Source organism: Xiphophorus couchianus, chromosome 1, assembly GCF_001444195.1.
Source record: "Xiphophorus couchianus chromosome 1, X_couchianus-1.0, whole genome shotgun sequence".
Lineage (NCBI taxonomy): Eukaryota > Metazoa > Chordata > Actinopteri > Cyprinodontiformes > Poeciliidae > Xiphophorus > Xiphophorus couchianus.
Window position 1 is genome coordinate 24,066,051 of NC_040228.1, and position 19,398 is coordinate 24,085,448.

Genomic DNA, 19,398 nt, shown 5'->3' on the forward strand with positions numbered 1-19,398 from the left:
AGTTTTATTTTGTCGTGACTTTTTTGTTTGTCAAACTCATTTTCATTTTGGGTCATATCAAGAATCTGAATACACTTAACGGGCTGGTTGTTCCAGAATGTATTGATAAACCCCATTAAACTGTTAGAATATCAATAAATACATGTTTGTTTCAGCATTCAGAAAGTGTTTCTTAAACATTTTTTTTGTAATCAAAATCACAGATTTTGTGGTGCTAATTTAGAAACATTTGTAAGGATTTCTTGCGATATTTGCACTAATGTAAGATATTAAACGTGACTTTTTATAAATCGCCGTATCGGTCACGGACTATAACTTGACATCAAGTAAGGCTCAGACAGCAGTCACTTAAATCCAATGTTTATGACTAATTCTGAGAGAAAATTGCAGTAAAATCTGAAAACATTTGCGGATCTGTTGATTCTATGTGAATTTTGTAGAATGGTTAAAACCTGCAGTGACTTATTGATGTAATCTGGAGTCTAGAGGGCAACATAAAGAGCTGCAGCGGGCCAGATCCGGCCCTCAGGCCTTCAATATGACACATGTGGTCTAATTCATTTAGCTTTAATTAGTCAGAATATGTTTATTAGTTTTTATTAATTAAATACTAAATATAGTTTATTTTTTCTTCAGTTTTTAAGTTATTGTAATCTTTTTAGGCGCAGAATTCAAAAAGGTCAAAGTATTGTATTATGATTATATTTACATCGATTGGGCTCAACAGAAAATCCCATTTTCAAAAAGATATATTAAATTATTGCTTTACAACTGACTGACTTGTGTTTCCTCACAACTTTTGCTGTTGCCATTTTGTGGATTAGTGCTGACAAATGACATAAGCTGCTTGTGTACCAAAAAAAATATCCATTTAAATTTGAAAGGCTAATAAAAAAATTGATAAACACAAAAAATGAAGGATAGTATATCTATAATTATAGCATGTTTTAGTTACTTTTATAAATGCATGACATAGTTCAAGTTAGTTATAGTTTTCTCACTATTATTTACCATTTTATTTTTAGTTAACAAAATCTTTCAGTTTTTTAGTTTTTGCTATTTTGTTAGTTTTAAACTATTATAACCTCGAATCTAAAATCATTGGATCCGTCTTACTCACATTAACATCCACATCAGACCCTCATTTCACATTTTTCTAGGTAATATTAAAACAACAGTTGACACTGAGACGCTCTAAAGGCTCGTAGTTCTGAAAAATGCTCTTTATTAGTAACCAACAGAAACATTGTCAAAACAATAGTAAACGTGAGCAGATCTGGGCAGCCTGTGTGGGCTGACTGAGCTGCTGTCAATGGGCTCATTCAGCCCACAGAAATGAGCACAAAGACGCTGAATGTCCTCATTTGGCGCCGCGGTACAGTAAGAAACACCGTAACAAACACACATCGGTTCCACAGGGATATTTATGACAAGAGTCCAGCGTAAACCAACAATGTTTGTGTGCTTGACGCATGTGTGATAATCGTTTCTTGATTCTCTGATTATATATCAATGAATTATTTTAATAATTCATTGATTTGTGTCTTTTTGTGGATCAGGGAAGTTTTGATCTTTGATTCAGTGTTATTCATATTTTATTATTCAAAATTTGTATTGAAATATTAAAAAGTATAATATGTTCCCATTAAAATAATAGCACAATCTAAGTCATACTGGATGGAGAATCTCTGTGAACATTAATTTGAAGGTTTTGCCTCATATTTATTGTTGAATTAAGGTTTGAACTTTGACTGGGCCACTCACACATGATTCATAGAAACCTTTCCATTGATATTACGGGTGGATAATTAGACTTTGTAAGGATTTCCTGTAGCTTTGCCTTGTATTTAATGACAGTTATATTCAGAGATGGATTTATAAATTAGGCAGTTTCATTTGGGGGTATCAGAATGAAGGGGGCTGAGTAAAAATGTTCACCACACATTTACAGTTCACTACTTTCTATTGTACTGTCAAATAAATTCCTATAAAAACACAGAATGTAAAAGGAAATTCTGTAAAAACTTTCTAAATGCACTGAAAAAGGACGTTTCTAAGTTTTAATATAATGTATTAAGGATTTACTGAAGGCGTGTCCAAACGTTTATTCACAAGGGCCAAAATAGTTGAGTAAAAAGTACTTGTGGGCCAAGAAAATAAAAATAAATTCAAGGAAGTAAAGTAGATTTTTTTGTGTTTGTTTGGTTTGTTTTTTGTAGGAAAGAGACATTTTTCATTGTAAAACTTTAGAAAGTTTTTGCTGTATTAACAGAAAAGCATTTAGGTTTTATTATTAAATAAATTAAATAAAAGCTGGTTTAGGAGGAGCAAAGTTGAATTTTCATTTTGCATTTTTTATAGGTTTATAAAAGTTTAGTTATAAAAAGACAAATACTTTGTGTTGTACTCAACATTTTCTATTCTAAGAAAATTATGTTTATAGTTAATTTACCTTGACTAAAAAAAAAAAAATCTACATCAATCATCTGTGCTGTCAAATTTATATCATCTTTGATCTGGAGATGGGGGCCGCAAAACTCAACCCAAGGGCCACAAATGGCCCCCCGACCACACTTTGGACACTCCTGATTTACTGTCATGATGCTTTTCAACACATGTGTCAAACTCAAGGCCCGGGGGCCAAATCTGGCCCACTTAATCTTTTTATGTGGCCCTCTAGACTCCAAGTTACTTCAATAAGTTCTTCCAGTTTTTCACAGATCTGCAAAATTCACACAAGATCAACAAATCTACCATTTTTTTTCAGATTTTACTGCAAATATTTCCAAAATTGGTCCCAAAATATGAATCGGTGAGTAATAAAAAGTCCCATTTAACGTCATACATTATCACAAAACGTCTTTACAATCAGTTTTATCTTGGCACCACAGAATCTGTCATTTTGATTACTACAGAGCACTAAAACAATCACAAGATCCTGCAGGAACGACTATTTGTTGATATTTTAACCATTTAATTGGCTTTATCAACATATTCTGCCACAACCGGCCCTTTAAGAACATTTTTGATCTGTCCCAAAATGAAAATGAGTTTGACACCCCAATTATCGCACGGACTTGTTCATGATTTTATACTCATAGTTAAGAAAAAATGTATTGAACATTAGAGTTATGGTCAACATTAGACAGATGACTAAAGCTAACATGCCTCGGCTTCCTTTTTGTTACAGATGGTTTGCGGTTGTAGATATGAATGTGAATGTTGACTGTTACAGTAAATATGCATGGTGGGCCCCCTTCAGGGCCCTTGAAGGGCCCTCTGGTTGCCCTGCAACTGCTGTTTGTTTGGCCACTGCCCTCAGAAGGGTGCTTGAACGCGCTGCCTGGCCTCCAGCAGCTCTGCTTTGCTGCACAGTCATCTTTAATCATGCCAACGCTTACCTTTGTTCAAACAAAATTAGTTTCTCCGCTGTTGTCTTTTGTCTTAACGCAGTACACTGTAAAACATTTGAGCTGCATTTAGTTGTGTCTACTCTCACCTGCTCTTTAAGTCAAATAAATTTAGTGAGTTTTAGATTTTGAATCTAAATGTGTGAGATAAACGTACAGTAATAATTTTTATTAACTTTTTATTCATTTTGTCAGACCTCCAAGAGTTGAATAAACTAGAGTTTTTAGGTTAGCACTTAAAAAAACTGAAAGAAGAAAAAGACAGGAGTGGGAACTATTTCCCAGAATGCTTAGCAGCTTGGAAGTGCGTTATATTGATCTGACTCTTGTGTGTTATTAAAGAAAATGTTTATTTTAATGCTTCATGATAATGTCCTGTTCACACTAAATGTTTCTGAGCTGAATTCATTGTAATATTTAATAAAATTCATTATCAGATCAGAAATTTTGTTCTTGCAATTTGAAACAAAAATTTAAATTATTCTAAAGTAAAATAAGTAGATATTTTAACTTGATAATGTGAGTTAAAATAACAGAGAAATGTGGCTCTTTAACTTTGTGAGGGAAGTTTTTTTCTTGTATATTGTGAAATAATTATTTGGTTTAAATCGCAACATTACGTTAAAACCCACAATTCAAGATTTATTAACTTAAAAACAATGTTTAGACAACTTGTATTTGTTGTTAAATCAACTTCATGAACTTTAATTTCTGAGTTAAAACCAAAATAATTTAATTGTTGACTTTAATTGCATTTTTAAGGCAGCAGGTGGACTTTCATTTTCAGGTTAAACCACCTTTAAATGTTTTACAGTGTAAGGTTTAAACAACAAGTTGTCAAAAAAGGCTGATTTATATATATGAATATAAAGGAACATTTTTTCATTCAGACTAAAATGTTAAATTCCTCTCAGAATCTGCAGAATAAACCAAACTGTTCTCATTTTTTTGTCTTCTTGTTTACTTGCAGGAATGGCATTTTTCAAATAACCAGATGACCTTACCAATAACAACAGAGAACATCTCAGATTTCAAAACAATGCCGATCTTTCCATTCAGCTGTTTTCTTTTTTTCACAGGACTGACGAGCATTCTTCCAGCTTTTCTATGCAACATAGAGCTTCATTGTTCAGACTGTGAGGGCGCTCATTTAGCAGTTCATAGCTCTGTCATGATTAGGAGTTTATGAGCAGAGCCACCAGACAAAGCCACATAGCTATAGTATGCATCATCTTATTAACAAACATGTGATCTTCTACAAGTAATAGACAGAAAAAAGTTATTTTTACAACTTCATGATCAATCTGGACTGCAAACCTTTTTGTAGAAAATAGCAATTCTCAGCGAGGTCATGATCTACCTTGTGCAAACAAATACCAGCTACATCAAAGGTTGATTGGGAGAGCGGTTTCTTGTATCTTGAGCTCCTTGGCGACTGCATTTCTTTCATTGAATGCCAATAAAATGAAGCAGGCAGGGTGTATTACACATCCCCCGCTGATCTATCAGGCTGACATACCAAAATGTCAAGAGTAATGCCTTTCCAGGCCACTGCCACACACAAAAAAATTACTGTTTGCTTAAAATAGAAAGCTCGTTCACTCCCCCACTGTCTTCAATCAATTGTTCCACTAGCTGCAGAAGATGAAACAAACAACAAATAACGAGGTCAAATACAGCAGACCAATCTATGCATCCGTTCTTTGGCTCAGCATACACCTCTTCTCCTAGTGGGAACACTTCTTAAGCGTCCTGAAAAGACATCTGAACCACCTCCAACCCTTCTGGCAGTAGCGCGTGAAGCTATGCAGGTTACCCTGAGATTTTCCTTTACGTAAATAGTTATGGGATTGTTTTGTTTATTATCTAATCCTCTTTGCAATTAACAAAATTGCAGAGAAAATAGACCTTTTGTGTCAAAGCGTCTTGTATGAAGCCCGCATCTGTGTGAGTCTGTGGGGTGGGCACAGGTATATCAGATTACTTTTGCTTATTTGATGGCTTGGCGCTTTTTCTGTAAGCTAAAAATTAATGAGCAGAGTTTGATCCCTCCGGCGGTTGTTTGGATCCTGCCTGAGCTTTTTATCGCGAGCACGGTTCTGGTGGGGTTGCTGGTTTATTAACTTTTTCTTTGTGGTTTTGCGAACTGAAGAGCTGACGGGTTATCAGGTTGGACAACCGTGACATCTGCCGCACTCTTTCTGAGCATCGTGCTAAAACTGCGGGTTAAACAATTAAATCTAGTCTAAATGTTTGCCCAAAGAGTAGAAATTAAGCATATACTGTTGCTTCACCTTCTGGACTTTCTTCTGGACACCTTATACACCACCTGAACATGGGAATCTCCATCCTCCACCTCCTGTGGATCACACGGGTAGGCTTTGTTTTCCCATTTTTATAATTTAGCATAATTTGTAAAGAAAAAAACAGCAGAATAGGTCAGCTGTTTTAGTGGGCCATGCACGTTATGGGCATGTGGACTGTATTTGTGTGGTTTGTGCTGGTTTTGCGACAGGCACATGATGTACGTTGGAGATGTGGTTGTGTTCTTGTGGGTCAGGTGCAGTGATAGTTTTGTGCGTCTCCTCCGATAATATCCCACCTGTTTAGGATTGTATTTGAAACGAAATCAATTACAAATTTATTGATGGAACGTGACTTAATGTTGTGTTTTGATTGTTGATTCTATGTTGCATTGTGTTTCTGTGTTTGATATGATGGATGTAAAGCACTTTGAAATGCCTTGCTGCTGAAATGTGCTATACAAATAAAATTTGATTTGATTTGATACTCTTGGAAGTGTTAGCATTTGATCAACCATTTCCTATCTCTATTTTCTGTTTCACTTTCCTTACTCTTTGAAAACACAGCCACAACCAATGGGATGAATGCTACTTTAGGCTTCAATACTGTGATGGCGTGTTCAAGTATACACTTTGTGGAAGTATCCAAAAAGTATCCTCGTTAACTCCTTAAAGTATGAGATTGTAACAGTTGAGCAGGTTGACTTTTCTCTAGTCCTCCCCTGAATATAAACAAGAGCTCTGCCTTTTAATATAGCTTTTCTTCACCAGCACAGGACCCGAGCGCACCACCAGCGGCAGCTCAAGTTCCGGATCCTATTAGCCACGCCACGTTTTCGGAGGTACGACCGCCAGCGCCTGAAAAATTCTGTGGTGAGGTGAGGAAGTGTAAAGGCTTTATTTTGCAATGTGGAATCATTTTCAACCACTCACCTCAGAGCTTTCGCCATGATAATGCCAAAATAGCTTATATGTTATCCTTGCTAACTGGACGTGCTCTGGAGTGGGCTGAGGCTAAGTTTCCCTCCCCCACCAACTTTGGGTGCACATTTTCTGAGTTTGTGAAGGAATTTAAGCAGGTTTTTTGTCGTGACACCGACAAGACTTCAGTTTCCCGAGAGCTGTGGACTCTCAAGCAGGGTCAAGGAACAGTTTCTGAGTTCGCTATTGACTTTAGAATTAAAGCTGCAGCATCTGGTTGGGACGCAGCTGCGCTAAAGAGCGCTTATTTCCACGCTCTGAGTGAGCAGGTAAAGGATGAACTAGCCACTTTAGATGAACCAGAGACTTTAGAAGATTTCATTAAACTCACCATAAAGATAGATAACCGCATCAGATCACGTGCTAAAGAACGAAACCGTCGTGACTCACCTTTTAGATCCCATTTTCAGAACCTACCTGCTATTTGTCCTGAATCCCCGGCATCGACACCTCTTCCGGAGCCTGAACCCATGCAGCTGGGGCGAACTCACTTAACCCCGGAGGAGAGACGTAGGAGGTTACATTCACGTCTTTGCCTGTACTGTGGTGAGTCTGGCCACTTCATTGCCAACTGTCAAGTCCGTTTAAACCCCCAGATCCGACAGTAACGACGAGGAGACTGTTGGAGCCAACACCCACAACCCAATCTCGTCTCATCCTACCGGCAACTCTCATAAATAATCACTTGTCTCTTCCCCTGTCAGCACTTATCGACTCGGGCTGCGAACAAAATCTAATCGACTCAACTCTGGCCAAGCAGATGTCCATTGAGGTTGAACCACTGCCGGTTCCCCTCCGTGTTGCTGCCCTTAACGGTAAAGCATTACCTCATATCACACACAAAACCAAGCCAGTCTGTCTTGTCGTTTCAGGTAACCATACTGAATCAATATCCTTTTTTGTGTTCAGTGCTGCCAGTTCTCCCATTGTTCTAGGATTTAACTGGTTATCTGCCCATAACCCTCACATTAACTGGGTTAAAGCTCACATAGAGTCCTGGTCGTCCAACTGTCATGCTACTTGCCTTCGTTCCGCTATTCCCTCGAGCTCCCCAACTAAGGATCCTTCTGAGAGTGAATCCCCCGATCTTTCTTCTGTACCCGTTGAATACCATGATCTAGCGCCTGTATTTAATAAAGATAAAGCCCTGTCACTTCCACCTCATCGTCCATACGACTGCGCCATCGACCTTCTGCCTGGCGCCCCACTACCCAACAGTCGTCTGTACAATATCTCCCGGCCCGAACGCCAAACCATGGAGAAGTACATTAATGACCCCCTAGCTGCACCGTAGGGGTGGTGACATGGGAAATAGAGGTTATAATCCGTCAGGCTCAACGCCTGGAGCCCCCACCCGAGTCCTGTCCCCAAGGGAGAATCTATGTTCCCACCTCCGTCCGATCCCGCTTCCTACGGTGGATACACTCATCCAAATTCTCCGGACACCCAGGTATGAGCCGCACAGTCGGGTTAATTAATCGAAGGTTTTGGTGGGACTCTGTTCACAAGGATGTGAAGGAGTTTGTTCTCGCCTGCCCCGTCTGTTCGAGAAACAAGTCATCTCACCAGCCTCCCGCAGGGTTGTTACAGCCCCTTCCCATTCCCAAGAGACCCTGGTCGCACATTGCCATAGACTTCGTTACTGGACTACCCCCGTCTAAAGGTATGACCACCATTTTTACTGTCATTGACCGCTTTTCGAAATCCTGCCATCTCATTCCTCTCCGCAAGCTTCCCACCTCTGCTCAGACCGCCCAGTTATTGATTAAGCATGTCTTCAAGCTGCATGGCATGCCTCAAGAGATCCTGTCGGATCGGGGCCCCCAGTTCACATCACAGGTTTGGAAACAGTTCTGTTCTGCATTGGGTGCCAAAACTGCTCTCTCTTCCGGTTATCATCCCCAGACCAACGGGCAAACCGAGAGGATGAACCAGGAGATGGAGGCTACCTTACGCTGCATCTCCTCCTCCAACCCCGAAGACTGGGCTCAGCATCTCCCTTGGGTCGAGTACGCCCACAATAGCCACATCTCTTCTGCTACAGGGTTGTCTCCGTTCGAGGTCTCCCTGGGGTACCAACCACCTTTGTTATCCGTTGACGAGGGCGAGATTTCGGTAACCTCAGTTCAGCATCATATCCGCCGTTGCAATAAGATATGGAAGGAGACTGTAACCGCACTCAACCACACAGCCGCACGAAACAAACGTCTGGCCGACCGCAGGAGGACGCCGGCTCCAGTCTATACAGCTGGTCAGAAGGTTTGGCTGTCCACTAAGGATATTCCCCTAAAGTCATTGTCCAGGAAGTTGTCACCCAAATTTATTGGTCCGTTTGAGATTTTGTCGGTTGTCAGTCCGACGGCTCTACAGCTTCGTCTGCCCTCCTCCTTACGTATTCACGCCACCTTCCATGTCTCCCAGGTCAAACCGGTCCGGTCGAGCCCCCTTTGCCCTCCGGCCGAACCCCCTCCTCCCGCCCGTGATGTTGACGGTCACCCGGCATACTCCGTCCGCCGGATTGTGGACTCCCGTCGGCGAGGTCGTGGGTTTCAGTACCTCATCGACTGGGAGGGCTACGGCCCGGAGGACCGTTCCTGGGTTCCCCGTTCTTTTATTCTTGACCCCTCTTTGATAAGGGACTACGCCGCCTCTCTGCCGTCCACCTCTTCTCGGCCGCCAGGGGGCGTCCGTTGAGGGGGGGGGGGTACTGTCAGGATCGGTGTTTTGTTTTGTTTTTTGTGGAAGCCTGCTGCTTCCCACTTCCTCCACCAGATGCCGCCTAGGAGCAGAGCCCCTGGAGAGGCGTCGGGTCAAACCCGGGGACACACCTGTGGCGCATTGTCTGACTGAGGCTGGGAGTATCTAAGAAGCGGCGAGCTGACACTTCCTTGCCTGAGTGTTTGTTTACCTTGGTAACAAATCGTTCCTGAGTTGGCCCTCTGAGCATTTCCTGAGATAATCGCCTCCTGTGTTTTTTTCCTGTTGTCAGGTTTACCTGGATTCCTCCGGAGGTTTCCGAGAGGAGAGTTCTGTGGGTCGTTTGTCCCGGACTCCGACCAGCCGTCAGTTCGCTCCTCCACTCAGTCTGACTTACCTGTCCGCCCTCCAACGGTTCGTTGCCTCTCCACGCCGCCCCTGGGTCCGTTGTTGCTCCAAAGGAAACATCCATCCGCTCCTAGTAAGCCTTTCCCTTCGTCAATATATATATTCATCCACCTTCCTGAATTCGTATATTCTAACAGCTTCTCCTCGTTGACAGTGGCTGAACTGGTTGCCCCTTCCAGACTCCTGCTCCGTGTTTTCTCCCCAACCCTATTCCCTCTTGTCAATAAACTTCATTATTGTTTTGCACACGCGTCTCCTGATTGTGTTCGTGCATGTGGGTTCATAAACTGGAACCAAACATGACAAGACCACTGCAAAACTATCAGTTTCTCTGATTTTATTTTTTATAGGTATAAGTTTGAGGAAAATGAACATTGTTCTTTTATTCCATGAACTATTGACAACATGTCTCTGAAATTCCAAGCAAAAATGTTGCTTTTATTTGCAGAAAATGAGAAGCGGTCAACATAACGAAGAAGATGGAGTGCTTTCAGGTCTCAAATAATGCAAAGAAAACAAGTTTCTATTGATTTAGAAACAACAATACTGATGTTTTAACTCAAAAATCAATATTTGAGAATAACCAGGAGGTTTTCAGTCGGGTTCAGTGCAGTGGGCTCTTCAGTTTTAACAGAGCTGTATTTATATAAATCGGGTTAAAACAAACCATACATAACATAAAACAGAATAAAGCTATCATAATTTATCAAATTAAGGATTTTCTAACAAAAATAATGAAAAAGCCCAATTCACAACCAAGGTGCCATTAATTTTAAAGATCCATCTCCTCTGGTGTTAATACAACCTGTGACCAGGTAATCTCAGATTACAAGATGAGATATGAAGCGCTGCGGGGTCGGAGATGTAAGCAGAACGATGTAGAGGTCAGGGACAATAACAAAATGTCCGAATGCAAGTGTTAATCACGATACGAGTCAGCCATTTCATCAAACATTGTGGTATTCAGAGAGCCAAAGCAACAGGAGTCATCAGCATAAAGAGGTTAAAAAAGATCAAACTTTTTTTTATTATAAGCCCGAGACAACATGTGTCAAACTCAAGGCCAAATCTGTGGGCCAAATCCAGCCCGCCGTAGCTTCTTATGTGGCCCTCTAGATTCTAGACAAAACACTAAGTGTGCTTAAATATTATGCCATCAATCAAATCAATGCAGTTTTTATCTATTTACTAACAAACGTTATCAGTCCCTCCTGGAGAGTTAGCGTCAAAATTCACGCAAAATTTAGCACTTTTCTGTGCTAACAATTGAGAGTTTATTGTGGATTTTTCTCAAATTGTCAAAAACTTTCTTTATTGTACTGAACAGCTGCCTCAACTTTAACTGATGTCAGATTAAATTCCATGAGCTACACAGAGAGTAATAAAAAGTCAAATTCACTGTCATAAATTAGTGCAAATATCGCAAATATTTCCAAATTAGAACCACAAACACTTTCATTTTTGGTATTAAAAAAAATCACAAGAAGAATTGCAAAATCCTGAAGGAACTGAAAATTTTTTCAATAATATTATTTAATTTTAAGAATTTATTGATATTTTAACAGTTTGTGAACAAGTTTTATCAATACATTCTGGTACAACCGGCCCTTTAAGAGCCTTTATGATCTTGATTTGGCCCAAAACGAAAATTAGTTTGACTCTCGACGATGAATGTATCACCAAATAGAAGGGGTACTAAAGATAAACCCTGTGGCACCCCAAATGAAAGGGTTTGAGATTCAAACGTGAATGTTGGTGAAAACAAGATATGCTCGTCCATAAAATTATTGAAAAATTACAGCTAAGTCTGCCACGATAACAAATTTTGCTGGACGATAAATCGTCCCAGAAGTTATCACGATAAACTATAATATTGTTGTTTTGAGACCATTTTAAAGTAATAGAACTGTATAACAATGCAAGAACCCATTCTCAAAGATCAATAAGCTTTAAATACTATTGAACATTTAACACCGGAACTGGGAGACATTTTAAATATCCAAAAATAAACAAACAAAACAACGGAAACAAAAAATTTAATTAATTGTGAAGTTTTTGTAAGCAAAACTGCCTTTCAAAATAAAGGATAGTTGAGACTAAAACACCAGACTAAAGACTTTTATCATCCAGTTTTGGAAGAAAAAGAGAAAAACGATAAATTATGCAAGCGAGCTTGGTTTAATTTCTCATGAGATTAATTGATTTATTAATTATCGTGACATGCCTAATTGCAGCAACAAGTTTTCCTCAGATCAAGAGCGAAGCTGCCGTCTTAAAAGTTTATGATTTTTTTTCTGTCAGCATCAACACTGCATGTACATAAACATGTTCGCAACGTTGACAACTGGAAACCTGAATATGCTGGCAGGCGGGAAAAAAGTGCAAAGCTGCGTTCATGCTCAGCATGCACTTTCCTCTGGAGAATTACAAGCCTTCTTCACACATGGGATCATTTTTCAGGCCAAGAGTTCGTGATCTGAACAGGAAAATTCAGAACATGTGTTCTGTGTGTACCAACGCTGGTACCGCTCGGTCATTTTAGCAACCTCTTAATTAACAGTAGCATATTTTTAAGACATTCTGCAGGCCATTTTCAAACACAAACACATAATCGATCTCTTCTGCCAGGCAACAGTTGCACCGGGACACCTATTTACCTCATGCCCATCAAAAATACTTGCTGACTAATGCTTTGTGTCCTGCAAACATTCCAGCATGTCAGAGAAAATAAAGAAAATGCCGCAGCAAAAACCAACAAACCTTAAAAAAAATGCTGAATAAAAAGCAAGAATATCTAAAATATATATATGTATAACTGCTGTCTTTTTCTGTAGATTAATACTATTGGAATGTTTTATGTCCCCCCATTTTAAGTTCATTTATTGGTCACACTGATCCCGTTCAAGTATCAAAATCTCATGCTTGAACAACATTAGTAAAAGATATAAATACACAAAGAAAGACATGCAGGAATAAGGCGATAAAAATGACATCATTCCCGTGTAGGAACGGCAAAGTAGAAAATATTCCGCAGTCACCGAAGCAGCAGCTAATAACAGAGACTCAGACTCAGTCACACATTAAAGCGAGTCATTAGGAATCAGTCTCATTCATTCTTACCCTCCATAGGCTCCAAAAGTGAAACTCCTCTTCCTCTGCGGCATACTGGCGAAAACAGAGCCAGTCAACTCACAGCTGAGTGGAGCCGGCGCTTGGTTCACTTACGCTGACTGAGCGTGTTTGTGTGCGTGTCGGGGTGTGTGTTTGTATGCACTGCCTGCCGCCTGTGCTCCACTCCCCAAAGCCTGACATGCCCTGCCTCCTCCTCCTCCTCTTCCTCTTTTAGCCCCCACGCCTCCTTCACGGACAGAGAAGAAAGAGGATGAGGAGGACACTGAGGAGGAAGGCTGTGAAGAAACGGGGGCTGCTGACCAGGAGACGCAGGGACAAGCTTTCCACACAAACACGACGCGTCCTCCCTCTTGTTTATGTTATTTATTTATTTCTGATAGAAATTAAAACAATTATCACGCACGATCGACGTGCAATTGTACATTACTTGTCCGAAAAGGAGCAGGTATCGATACATCTTATGATTTCCTGCCTCTCTCTCATCAACTTATAAACATTCAAATCTCCAAACACCTGATAAACTTAAATTATTTCCACTTAAATCTCACATTCTCCTCCTTAAATGTACAGTTATTTATACATTTTTAAGCATTTCTGGCCCTTTTTAAACTGTTTATGGCTTATATTTGTACTTTTTTTAAAACTCATCATTCAATCCACACTGATAAACAAAAGCTCTTTTTGGTTGTTCTAATATATTGCTTTTTTTATTTAAATTTCCTTCCCCCTCTCTGCCACAAAACCTTTCTTATTTTGTGTCCAAGTTACTTTAAACATGAATCGTACAGTTTTAAATGTTACACGATCCCAGAATTTCAGGACATTTGATTTAAAAAATAACGGGTTTGTGTGTTCCCAGTATCTCACTTTCTGTAGTATTCATATAGAATTTTTTTTTTGTATTACATTTTGTATTACAATGGCTGTAAATTAGCCCCAAACGTCCACATAATATGTTAAATGTGTGTATTATAGGCATACAGAGGAAACACTTTAAGTTAAATTTGTTTTATTCATTTAAATGCACTCAAAAAACAATGTAAGTCAGATAATTCAGCTTTTTTCTTCTAAAAGGAAGCATATCAGTGAGAGTTTGACTTTATGTAACAGTCTAGTAACACCGGTTCTTCCTCTTTTTCCACAACAGGACAGCTAATCCAACAAGTTGTAGACATCAGATGAGCATTCCTCAGATATGTCTCAATAACGGACATGTTCTCTGCTGAACTGCTCCACTCCTGCGTACCGCACGGCAGGTGACGACCTCTGAACGACTTTCTTATCTCTTCATCTTCTGCAAGCCTCTGGCGTGCACACAAAGGGGAATGTTAACTCAGAGTTATGCCTGCAGTGCTTTTACTGCATCTGCACTGATTAAATTGAGTCTCTGGACTTTCCTGTTGCGCCTGATTAACGACCAGCGTCGACAACGATGCATTAATGCTGCCCCAGATTATTGAATAAAAGGGACCGAGATCAAGCATCAGCCAGCTGTCTGAAAGGTGCTGACTGTCAAAGCGTTCACGTTGTTTTTTATGGAAGGTCAGCGTCATAAGGAGCAGAGACGGGTAAGAAGTATGACTGTTATTAGCTGGAAGACACTTAATCTAGCTTTTAATCATAAATCCATCAAAAAAAAAAAGCACCAATCTAGGAAGTAAAAATCTCAGAGTACCAACGGTGATGCCTGCATCACATTAACTGCAAAGCACTTCTGGTTACTGAGCACTTAATTAATCAATGGGTTTATGAAACAACCACAATCAGGCTGAAAGACAATTACATCATTGCTCCATAATTACATCACTGCTCCATAATTACATCACTGCTTTATTTTAAAATCCTCACAGTTCTTGGCTGATTGTGTTGGTTTTACTTCTTTGCCGTGTAGTAATTGTTCTGGACAGATGCATGGCTCGAAACAGGGGTGTCCAAACTTTACGCCAAAAATTTAGACTCAAACGTAGAGTGGCGAGCCAAAGAAAATAACCTAAAATCAAGCAAATAAAGACGCCCAATATTTACTGATTACAAATTAAAACTCTCCATCTGCATCTGTGGGTAGATTTGTTGAATTTTTTTAATTGCAGTTTGGGGCTGCACAAAATTAGTCCGAGGGCCACAAACGGCCCCCAGGCCACACTTTGGACATCCCTTGCTTCTAAGAAAGTGTCAGATAACAAATATTGATATGACTGGCAATAGCAGTTCAAAGCTGTGTATGCTGGGGTTTTACAACTTTCAAAACATGCCAGTTTTTGTCTCCAGGTGTCTAATTCTTAAAAACCACAATGTACTTTTCTGTGCACGGCCTTCAAAGCTGTACTTTAGGTTTTTGCACAAACTACTCATTAAATGTTACAATCACAGTTTAGTCAGTACACTTTTAAATAGAACTGCACTGTAATCTGTTCCAGGCTGAATTATCAAGGAGTCATATCAAAACACAAAGGAATCAGGTTAAAGTTGCCTATCATTTCAGTGGAGCTCAAAATAGCAATAAAAGGAGCAAAAAGAGAATTTATTACACATGGAGCTGTATATGTTATGTCCGATCTGTAGAATCAAGAGATAAAGCTGTGTTTAAAGTGGCACATTGTCTGAATATTATAACCAAGTTAATTTCATGTAGGAGCTTCACAACCTGCAGAATCCTTATATTAAAAATAGCCATCAGACGAAAAGGGAACTGAATGTACATCGTCCTACGTCCCCTTTGTTTGCAAACAATTTCAAATTATGCAGAAGTCTAACCAAGCATTGTCTTACTTTCTGACTTATCTACTTATGTTCCTTCGACTGAAGTCGACAAAAATCAAAAAAACATTTTGAAACATTCTGAATTTGAGATTTCCGCTGCATTTAAAATATGCACTCAGACCCACTCAGGAGGTGAAGTCAGTCTGAAGATGTAATATCTAAACTTTGGGTGCTTTTTAGGACAGTATAAACACAGCCTGGGTTATTTAGGTGCCACATTGTTGATTTCACATGTCAGCTTTGTTAGAAGTGTCAGTCATCTCTCTCTATAATTCAATTAGCTAAAGTAGCAGTAATGTTTTTAAGACATTTAAATGGGCGCTGCCCAGACAGAAGCCTTTAATCACATCACCTCGGGAACAAGTCCCAGAGCTGCAAGCAGTTCAGGCTCTTCTTTTGTCCAAAAACAGAAAGTAGATTCACAGAAAAAGACTCCCAAGGGTAAACAAACTGAGATCCCTGACAAATAATTACAAGTCTTTGTCACAACGACAAAGTAAAATGGCTAAAAACAGCCAAAACACAGATTTTGGACAACATCAACATATTTAAACTTGCACTGATTGATTTTGTTGTAAACTATAGGCATAAAAAGCACTTTTCCTCCCACTCGGTGTCTGTGACTGACTAAAATACTGCCCCATAAACTCAATAATTTATTTCCAGCCTGTGCCGACGAAAGGATAGCAGTGAGGATAGATGCTGGAGCATGCCTGCTGCGTAGGACATAAAAGATGAGAGGGAGTGGACAGAACGGAGGTAAAAACCTCTCATTCATCCTCAGTCCTGCTTTCACCTCGCAGGAAATCTGCGGAGAAGATGAAGGACATACCTGCCTTTAAGGAAGCGGATGTTGTTTACGCAACAACATAGCAAGTATTTTCTCCTCAGGCTGTGGATTGTGAATCTGGCCAGAACTTAATTTTCTCTGTATACTTTAATGTGTTTGCCTTATACGAGTATAAAATTTAAAACGCATCAATTTTATCTACTAGTTTTGTGCTTTTCTCATTGTTTTCATCCTGCAGCCTCACAAGATGTTCAAAGGTTAGCACAGACCAGGGGTGTCCAAACGTTTTGTCATGTGGGCCAAAATTGTTGAATCAAAAGTAGAAAAAAAAAATGAAATCAAGCAAATAAAGTAGCTACATTAATTTCTTTATCTACAAAAGAATCATAAATTGAAATTAATTTGCAACTTTTGTAATTTTCTGAGATTCAAAAGTTGAAAATTTGTCAACATTTGATACTCAGGAATTCCCAAGATTTTTGTAGAAAATGTCAGTTTTTATTTTTATTTTCAAAACACTTTGTGTTGATTGACAGTAAAAGAAAAAGAAATAGAGATCTCTTGTTTTGTTTTGTTTTGTCTTTTTGTGTATTTTACCACAAATATATTTTGCATCTATCCGTTTTGGCCCTCTTTTTATTAAGGTGAATCAAATTATTTTAAAATAATACATAAAAAAAACTTTAAAATCCATAATTTACAATCTTGGGCTACTTTTTGTTGGTCTTTTGCACAAAAAAAATAATAAATCTAGAAATGAAATTGAAAATGCAGATGACTGACATGGTTTTTCTCTGGTTTGTTACCATTAAAAATATCTCAAATCAGAGGTTCAACCAGAGGCTGTTTTTGTTTGTTTCCACTTCAAAAAGCTACAGACTTGATGAAAAGGAGAGAGCTCAATCAATCCCCAATATTTACTCTGTGCTGCTTGTGACCACTGTGCTGTTTACATCGTAAATATTTTCCTTAATATGAATGAACGAGGAGCTCACACACTGGGTGCACTTGGATGTTTAAAGAGGGAGAGTTCGTAGAGAAAGGGGTGCCATGCAAATATTTAAGGGAGCGAACATTCAAAGGCCATTTGTGCTTTGAAGCATGAGGAAATAATCCGCGCTTTAGCTCAGTGAAGATCCCATTTTCAATGCACTTTTCCAGCTCCAGCAGCTCTCTGAGCGTAAGCAGGCACGGCTGCTGCCGAGGCACATTATTTAAAGCCATTTGTTATTTTTGGATGGTTCGAATTACCTGATAGGACACACTGGGGAGGCGGCGGGGGGCTTTTTTTAATGCCACACTGTCACGGTGAGAGATTTGAGGGTGGATTAGGTGTCATATTTGATTTGTAATTCAGCACTTCTCCTCCCTTCTACACTTCATGCAACACATTTATAAAAATATATCACTTTCACTTCCTCTGCTGGACTTTAAACATGCTTTGAACACACCACAAAACAGACAACTGAAAATGATACAAGATGTTACAGTATGGATCGCTGTCTGTCTGATGGGGAGGAACCGAACACATCCTCCTCCTGCTGAGGTCACATGTCACTCTGGCCCCTGGGAGAAACCACACACAGCCTCATCTCGCACACTGTGGCCTTTCATAGGCTGCACGACCCAGGGCCAGAATAATATGGTGGACAGAGGAGGGGAAATTAGCTCTGTCCTGCTTTTACACTGCAAAACCACAAAATCTTACCAAGCATTACTGGTCCAGTTTCTAAAGCAAATATCTTAGTAGACTTGAAATAAGATAAACCTAACATACAAGTAACTTTTCAGTAAGACATAGGAGCTTGTTTTAAGTAATATTGATTTTAAAAAGTACTTGTACCACTGGCAGATTGTTTTACTTATAACAAGATATTTTCCCCATGCTGTAAGTGAAATAATCTGTCAGTGGAACTAAGACTGCGTTCACACTGAAGGATGAAGTGAACCAATTCCGATTTTTTGTGAAAAAGGATTTTTTTTTTTCCCTGTGGTCATTCACACTTCCAAATATAGACGACCTGTATGTGATCTCCAGTGTGAACGGGCAAACGATCTGAAAGTGTCCGGCATGCCCAGTAGAGGGCGCAATAACGTCAGCATGCTCAGTGTTTTGTTAACCACTATAAAAAGAAGAAAAAGTGCTTAGTGTTAGCGGAAGTAAACGTGGAGGCTAACAGTGAAGCATAGTTTACATATTGGGAGTTGTTGCCGACCGAAGAAGCATATTAACAACTTAATCCTCATTATTATCCGCCATTGTTGTTATTTCTCTTCCCGCTTGCAGAGGACGCAGAATAGTGACGTTTGGCGCATCAGTGACGTTCAGGTCGGATGGATGCGACCTGGACGTTAGGTCACATTTGAATAGGATACGTATCGGATATCGGCCTGGGTCGCATTGAAAAAATATCCGACTTGTGTTGTTCAGACTGTCATGAAAAGATCAGATACAGAAACAAAAACTGAATCGGTCGATACTTTTCATCAATATTAAGAAATTATTTACTCAAAACAAGCTTCTGTGTCTTGCTTTCAACTTTCACTGCAGTTAGTATTTTGCTTTTCATATCTACGCATTAATATTTTTTGCTTAATTGTGTTTGCAGACAAGTCAGTTTCAGCCAGAATGGATGGAAAACATTCTGGACTCCTATCAAGCTATTCTAACATATGACCAGATTTTAATCTAAACCAACTCTGGCTGCTGCAGCAGTTTAAATCTTTTGCAGCCTCCAACAGAGTTTTACCCCAGGATTGTGCTGCATTTCACTTCATTTATCTTCTTATTAGACGTCCCTGTTAAAGAAAAGTACTATTCCACTGGCAGAACACATTTTTCTCATAAGTGAAATAATCTGCCAGTGGAACTGGTACTTTTCATCAATATTAAGGAATTATTGACTGAAAAGTCACT

At 39.4% G+C, this 19,398-nt stretch overlaps 1 protein-coding gene and 1 long non-coding RNA gene across 14 annotated transcripts in view; one reads left to right on the plus strand and one right to left on the minus strand.

Annotated features, from left to right (window-relative positions):
* The window catches only part of rap1gapa (RAP1 GTPase activating protein a), a 62,458-nt gene extending 49,352 nt beyond the window's left edge, over positions 1–13,106 (minus strand). For 4 of the 12 annotated variants that reach the window (XM_028018570.1, XM_028018639.1, XM_028018523.1 and 1 more), the window contains exon 1: positions 12,920–13,100. In XM_028018570.1, coding sequence (XP_027874371.1) covers positions 12,920–12,963 — 44 coding nt within the window. In that variant the 5' untranslated portion in view covers positions 12,964–13,100. Of the gene's footprint in view, positions 1–12,919 lie in introns of all 12 variants that reach the window. The other 8 variants (XM_028018530.1, XM_028018539.1, XM_028018590.1 and 5 more) reach the window with 6 other exon arrangements.
* Positions 9,592–10,045, plus strand: LOC114145188 (uncharacterized). 2 transcript variants are annotated; one of them, XR_003595627.1, is made up of 3 exons: positions 9,592–9,606; positions 9,684–9,872; positions 9,954–10,045. It is a non-coding gene; the product is annotated as an uncharacterized LOC114145188 (long non-coding RNA). The 2 variants fall into 2 exon arrangements; XR_003595626.1 differs by lacking the exon at positions 9,592–9,606 and having other exon boundaries at positions 9,648–9,872.
* Positions 13,107–19,398: the final 6,292 nt, after the last annotated feature.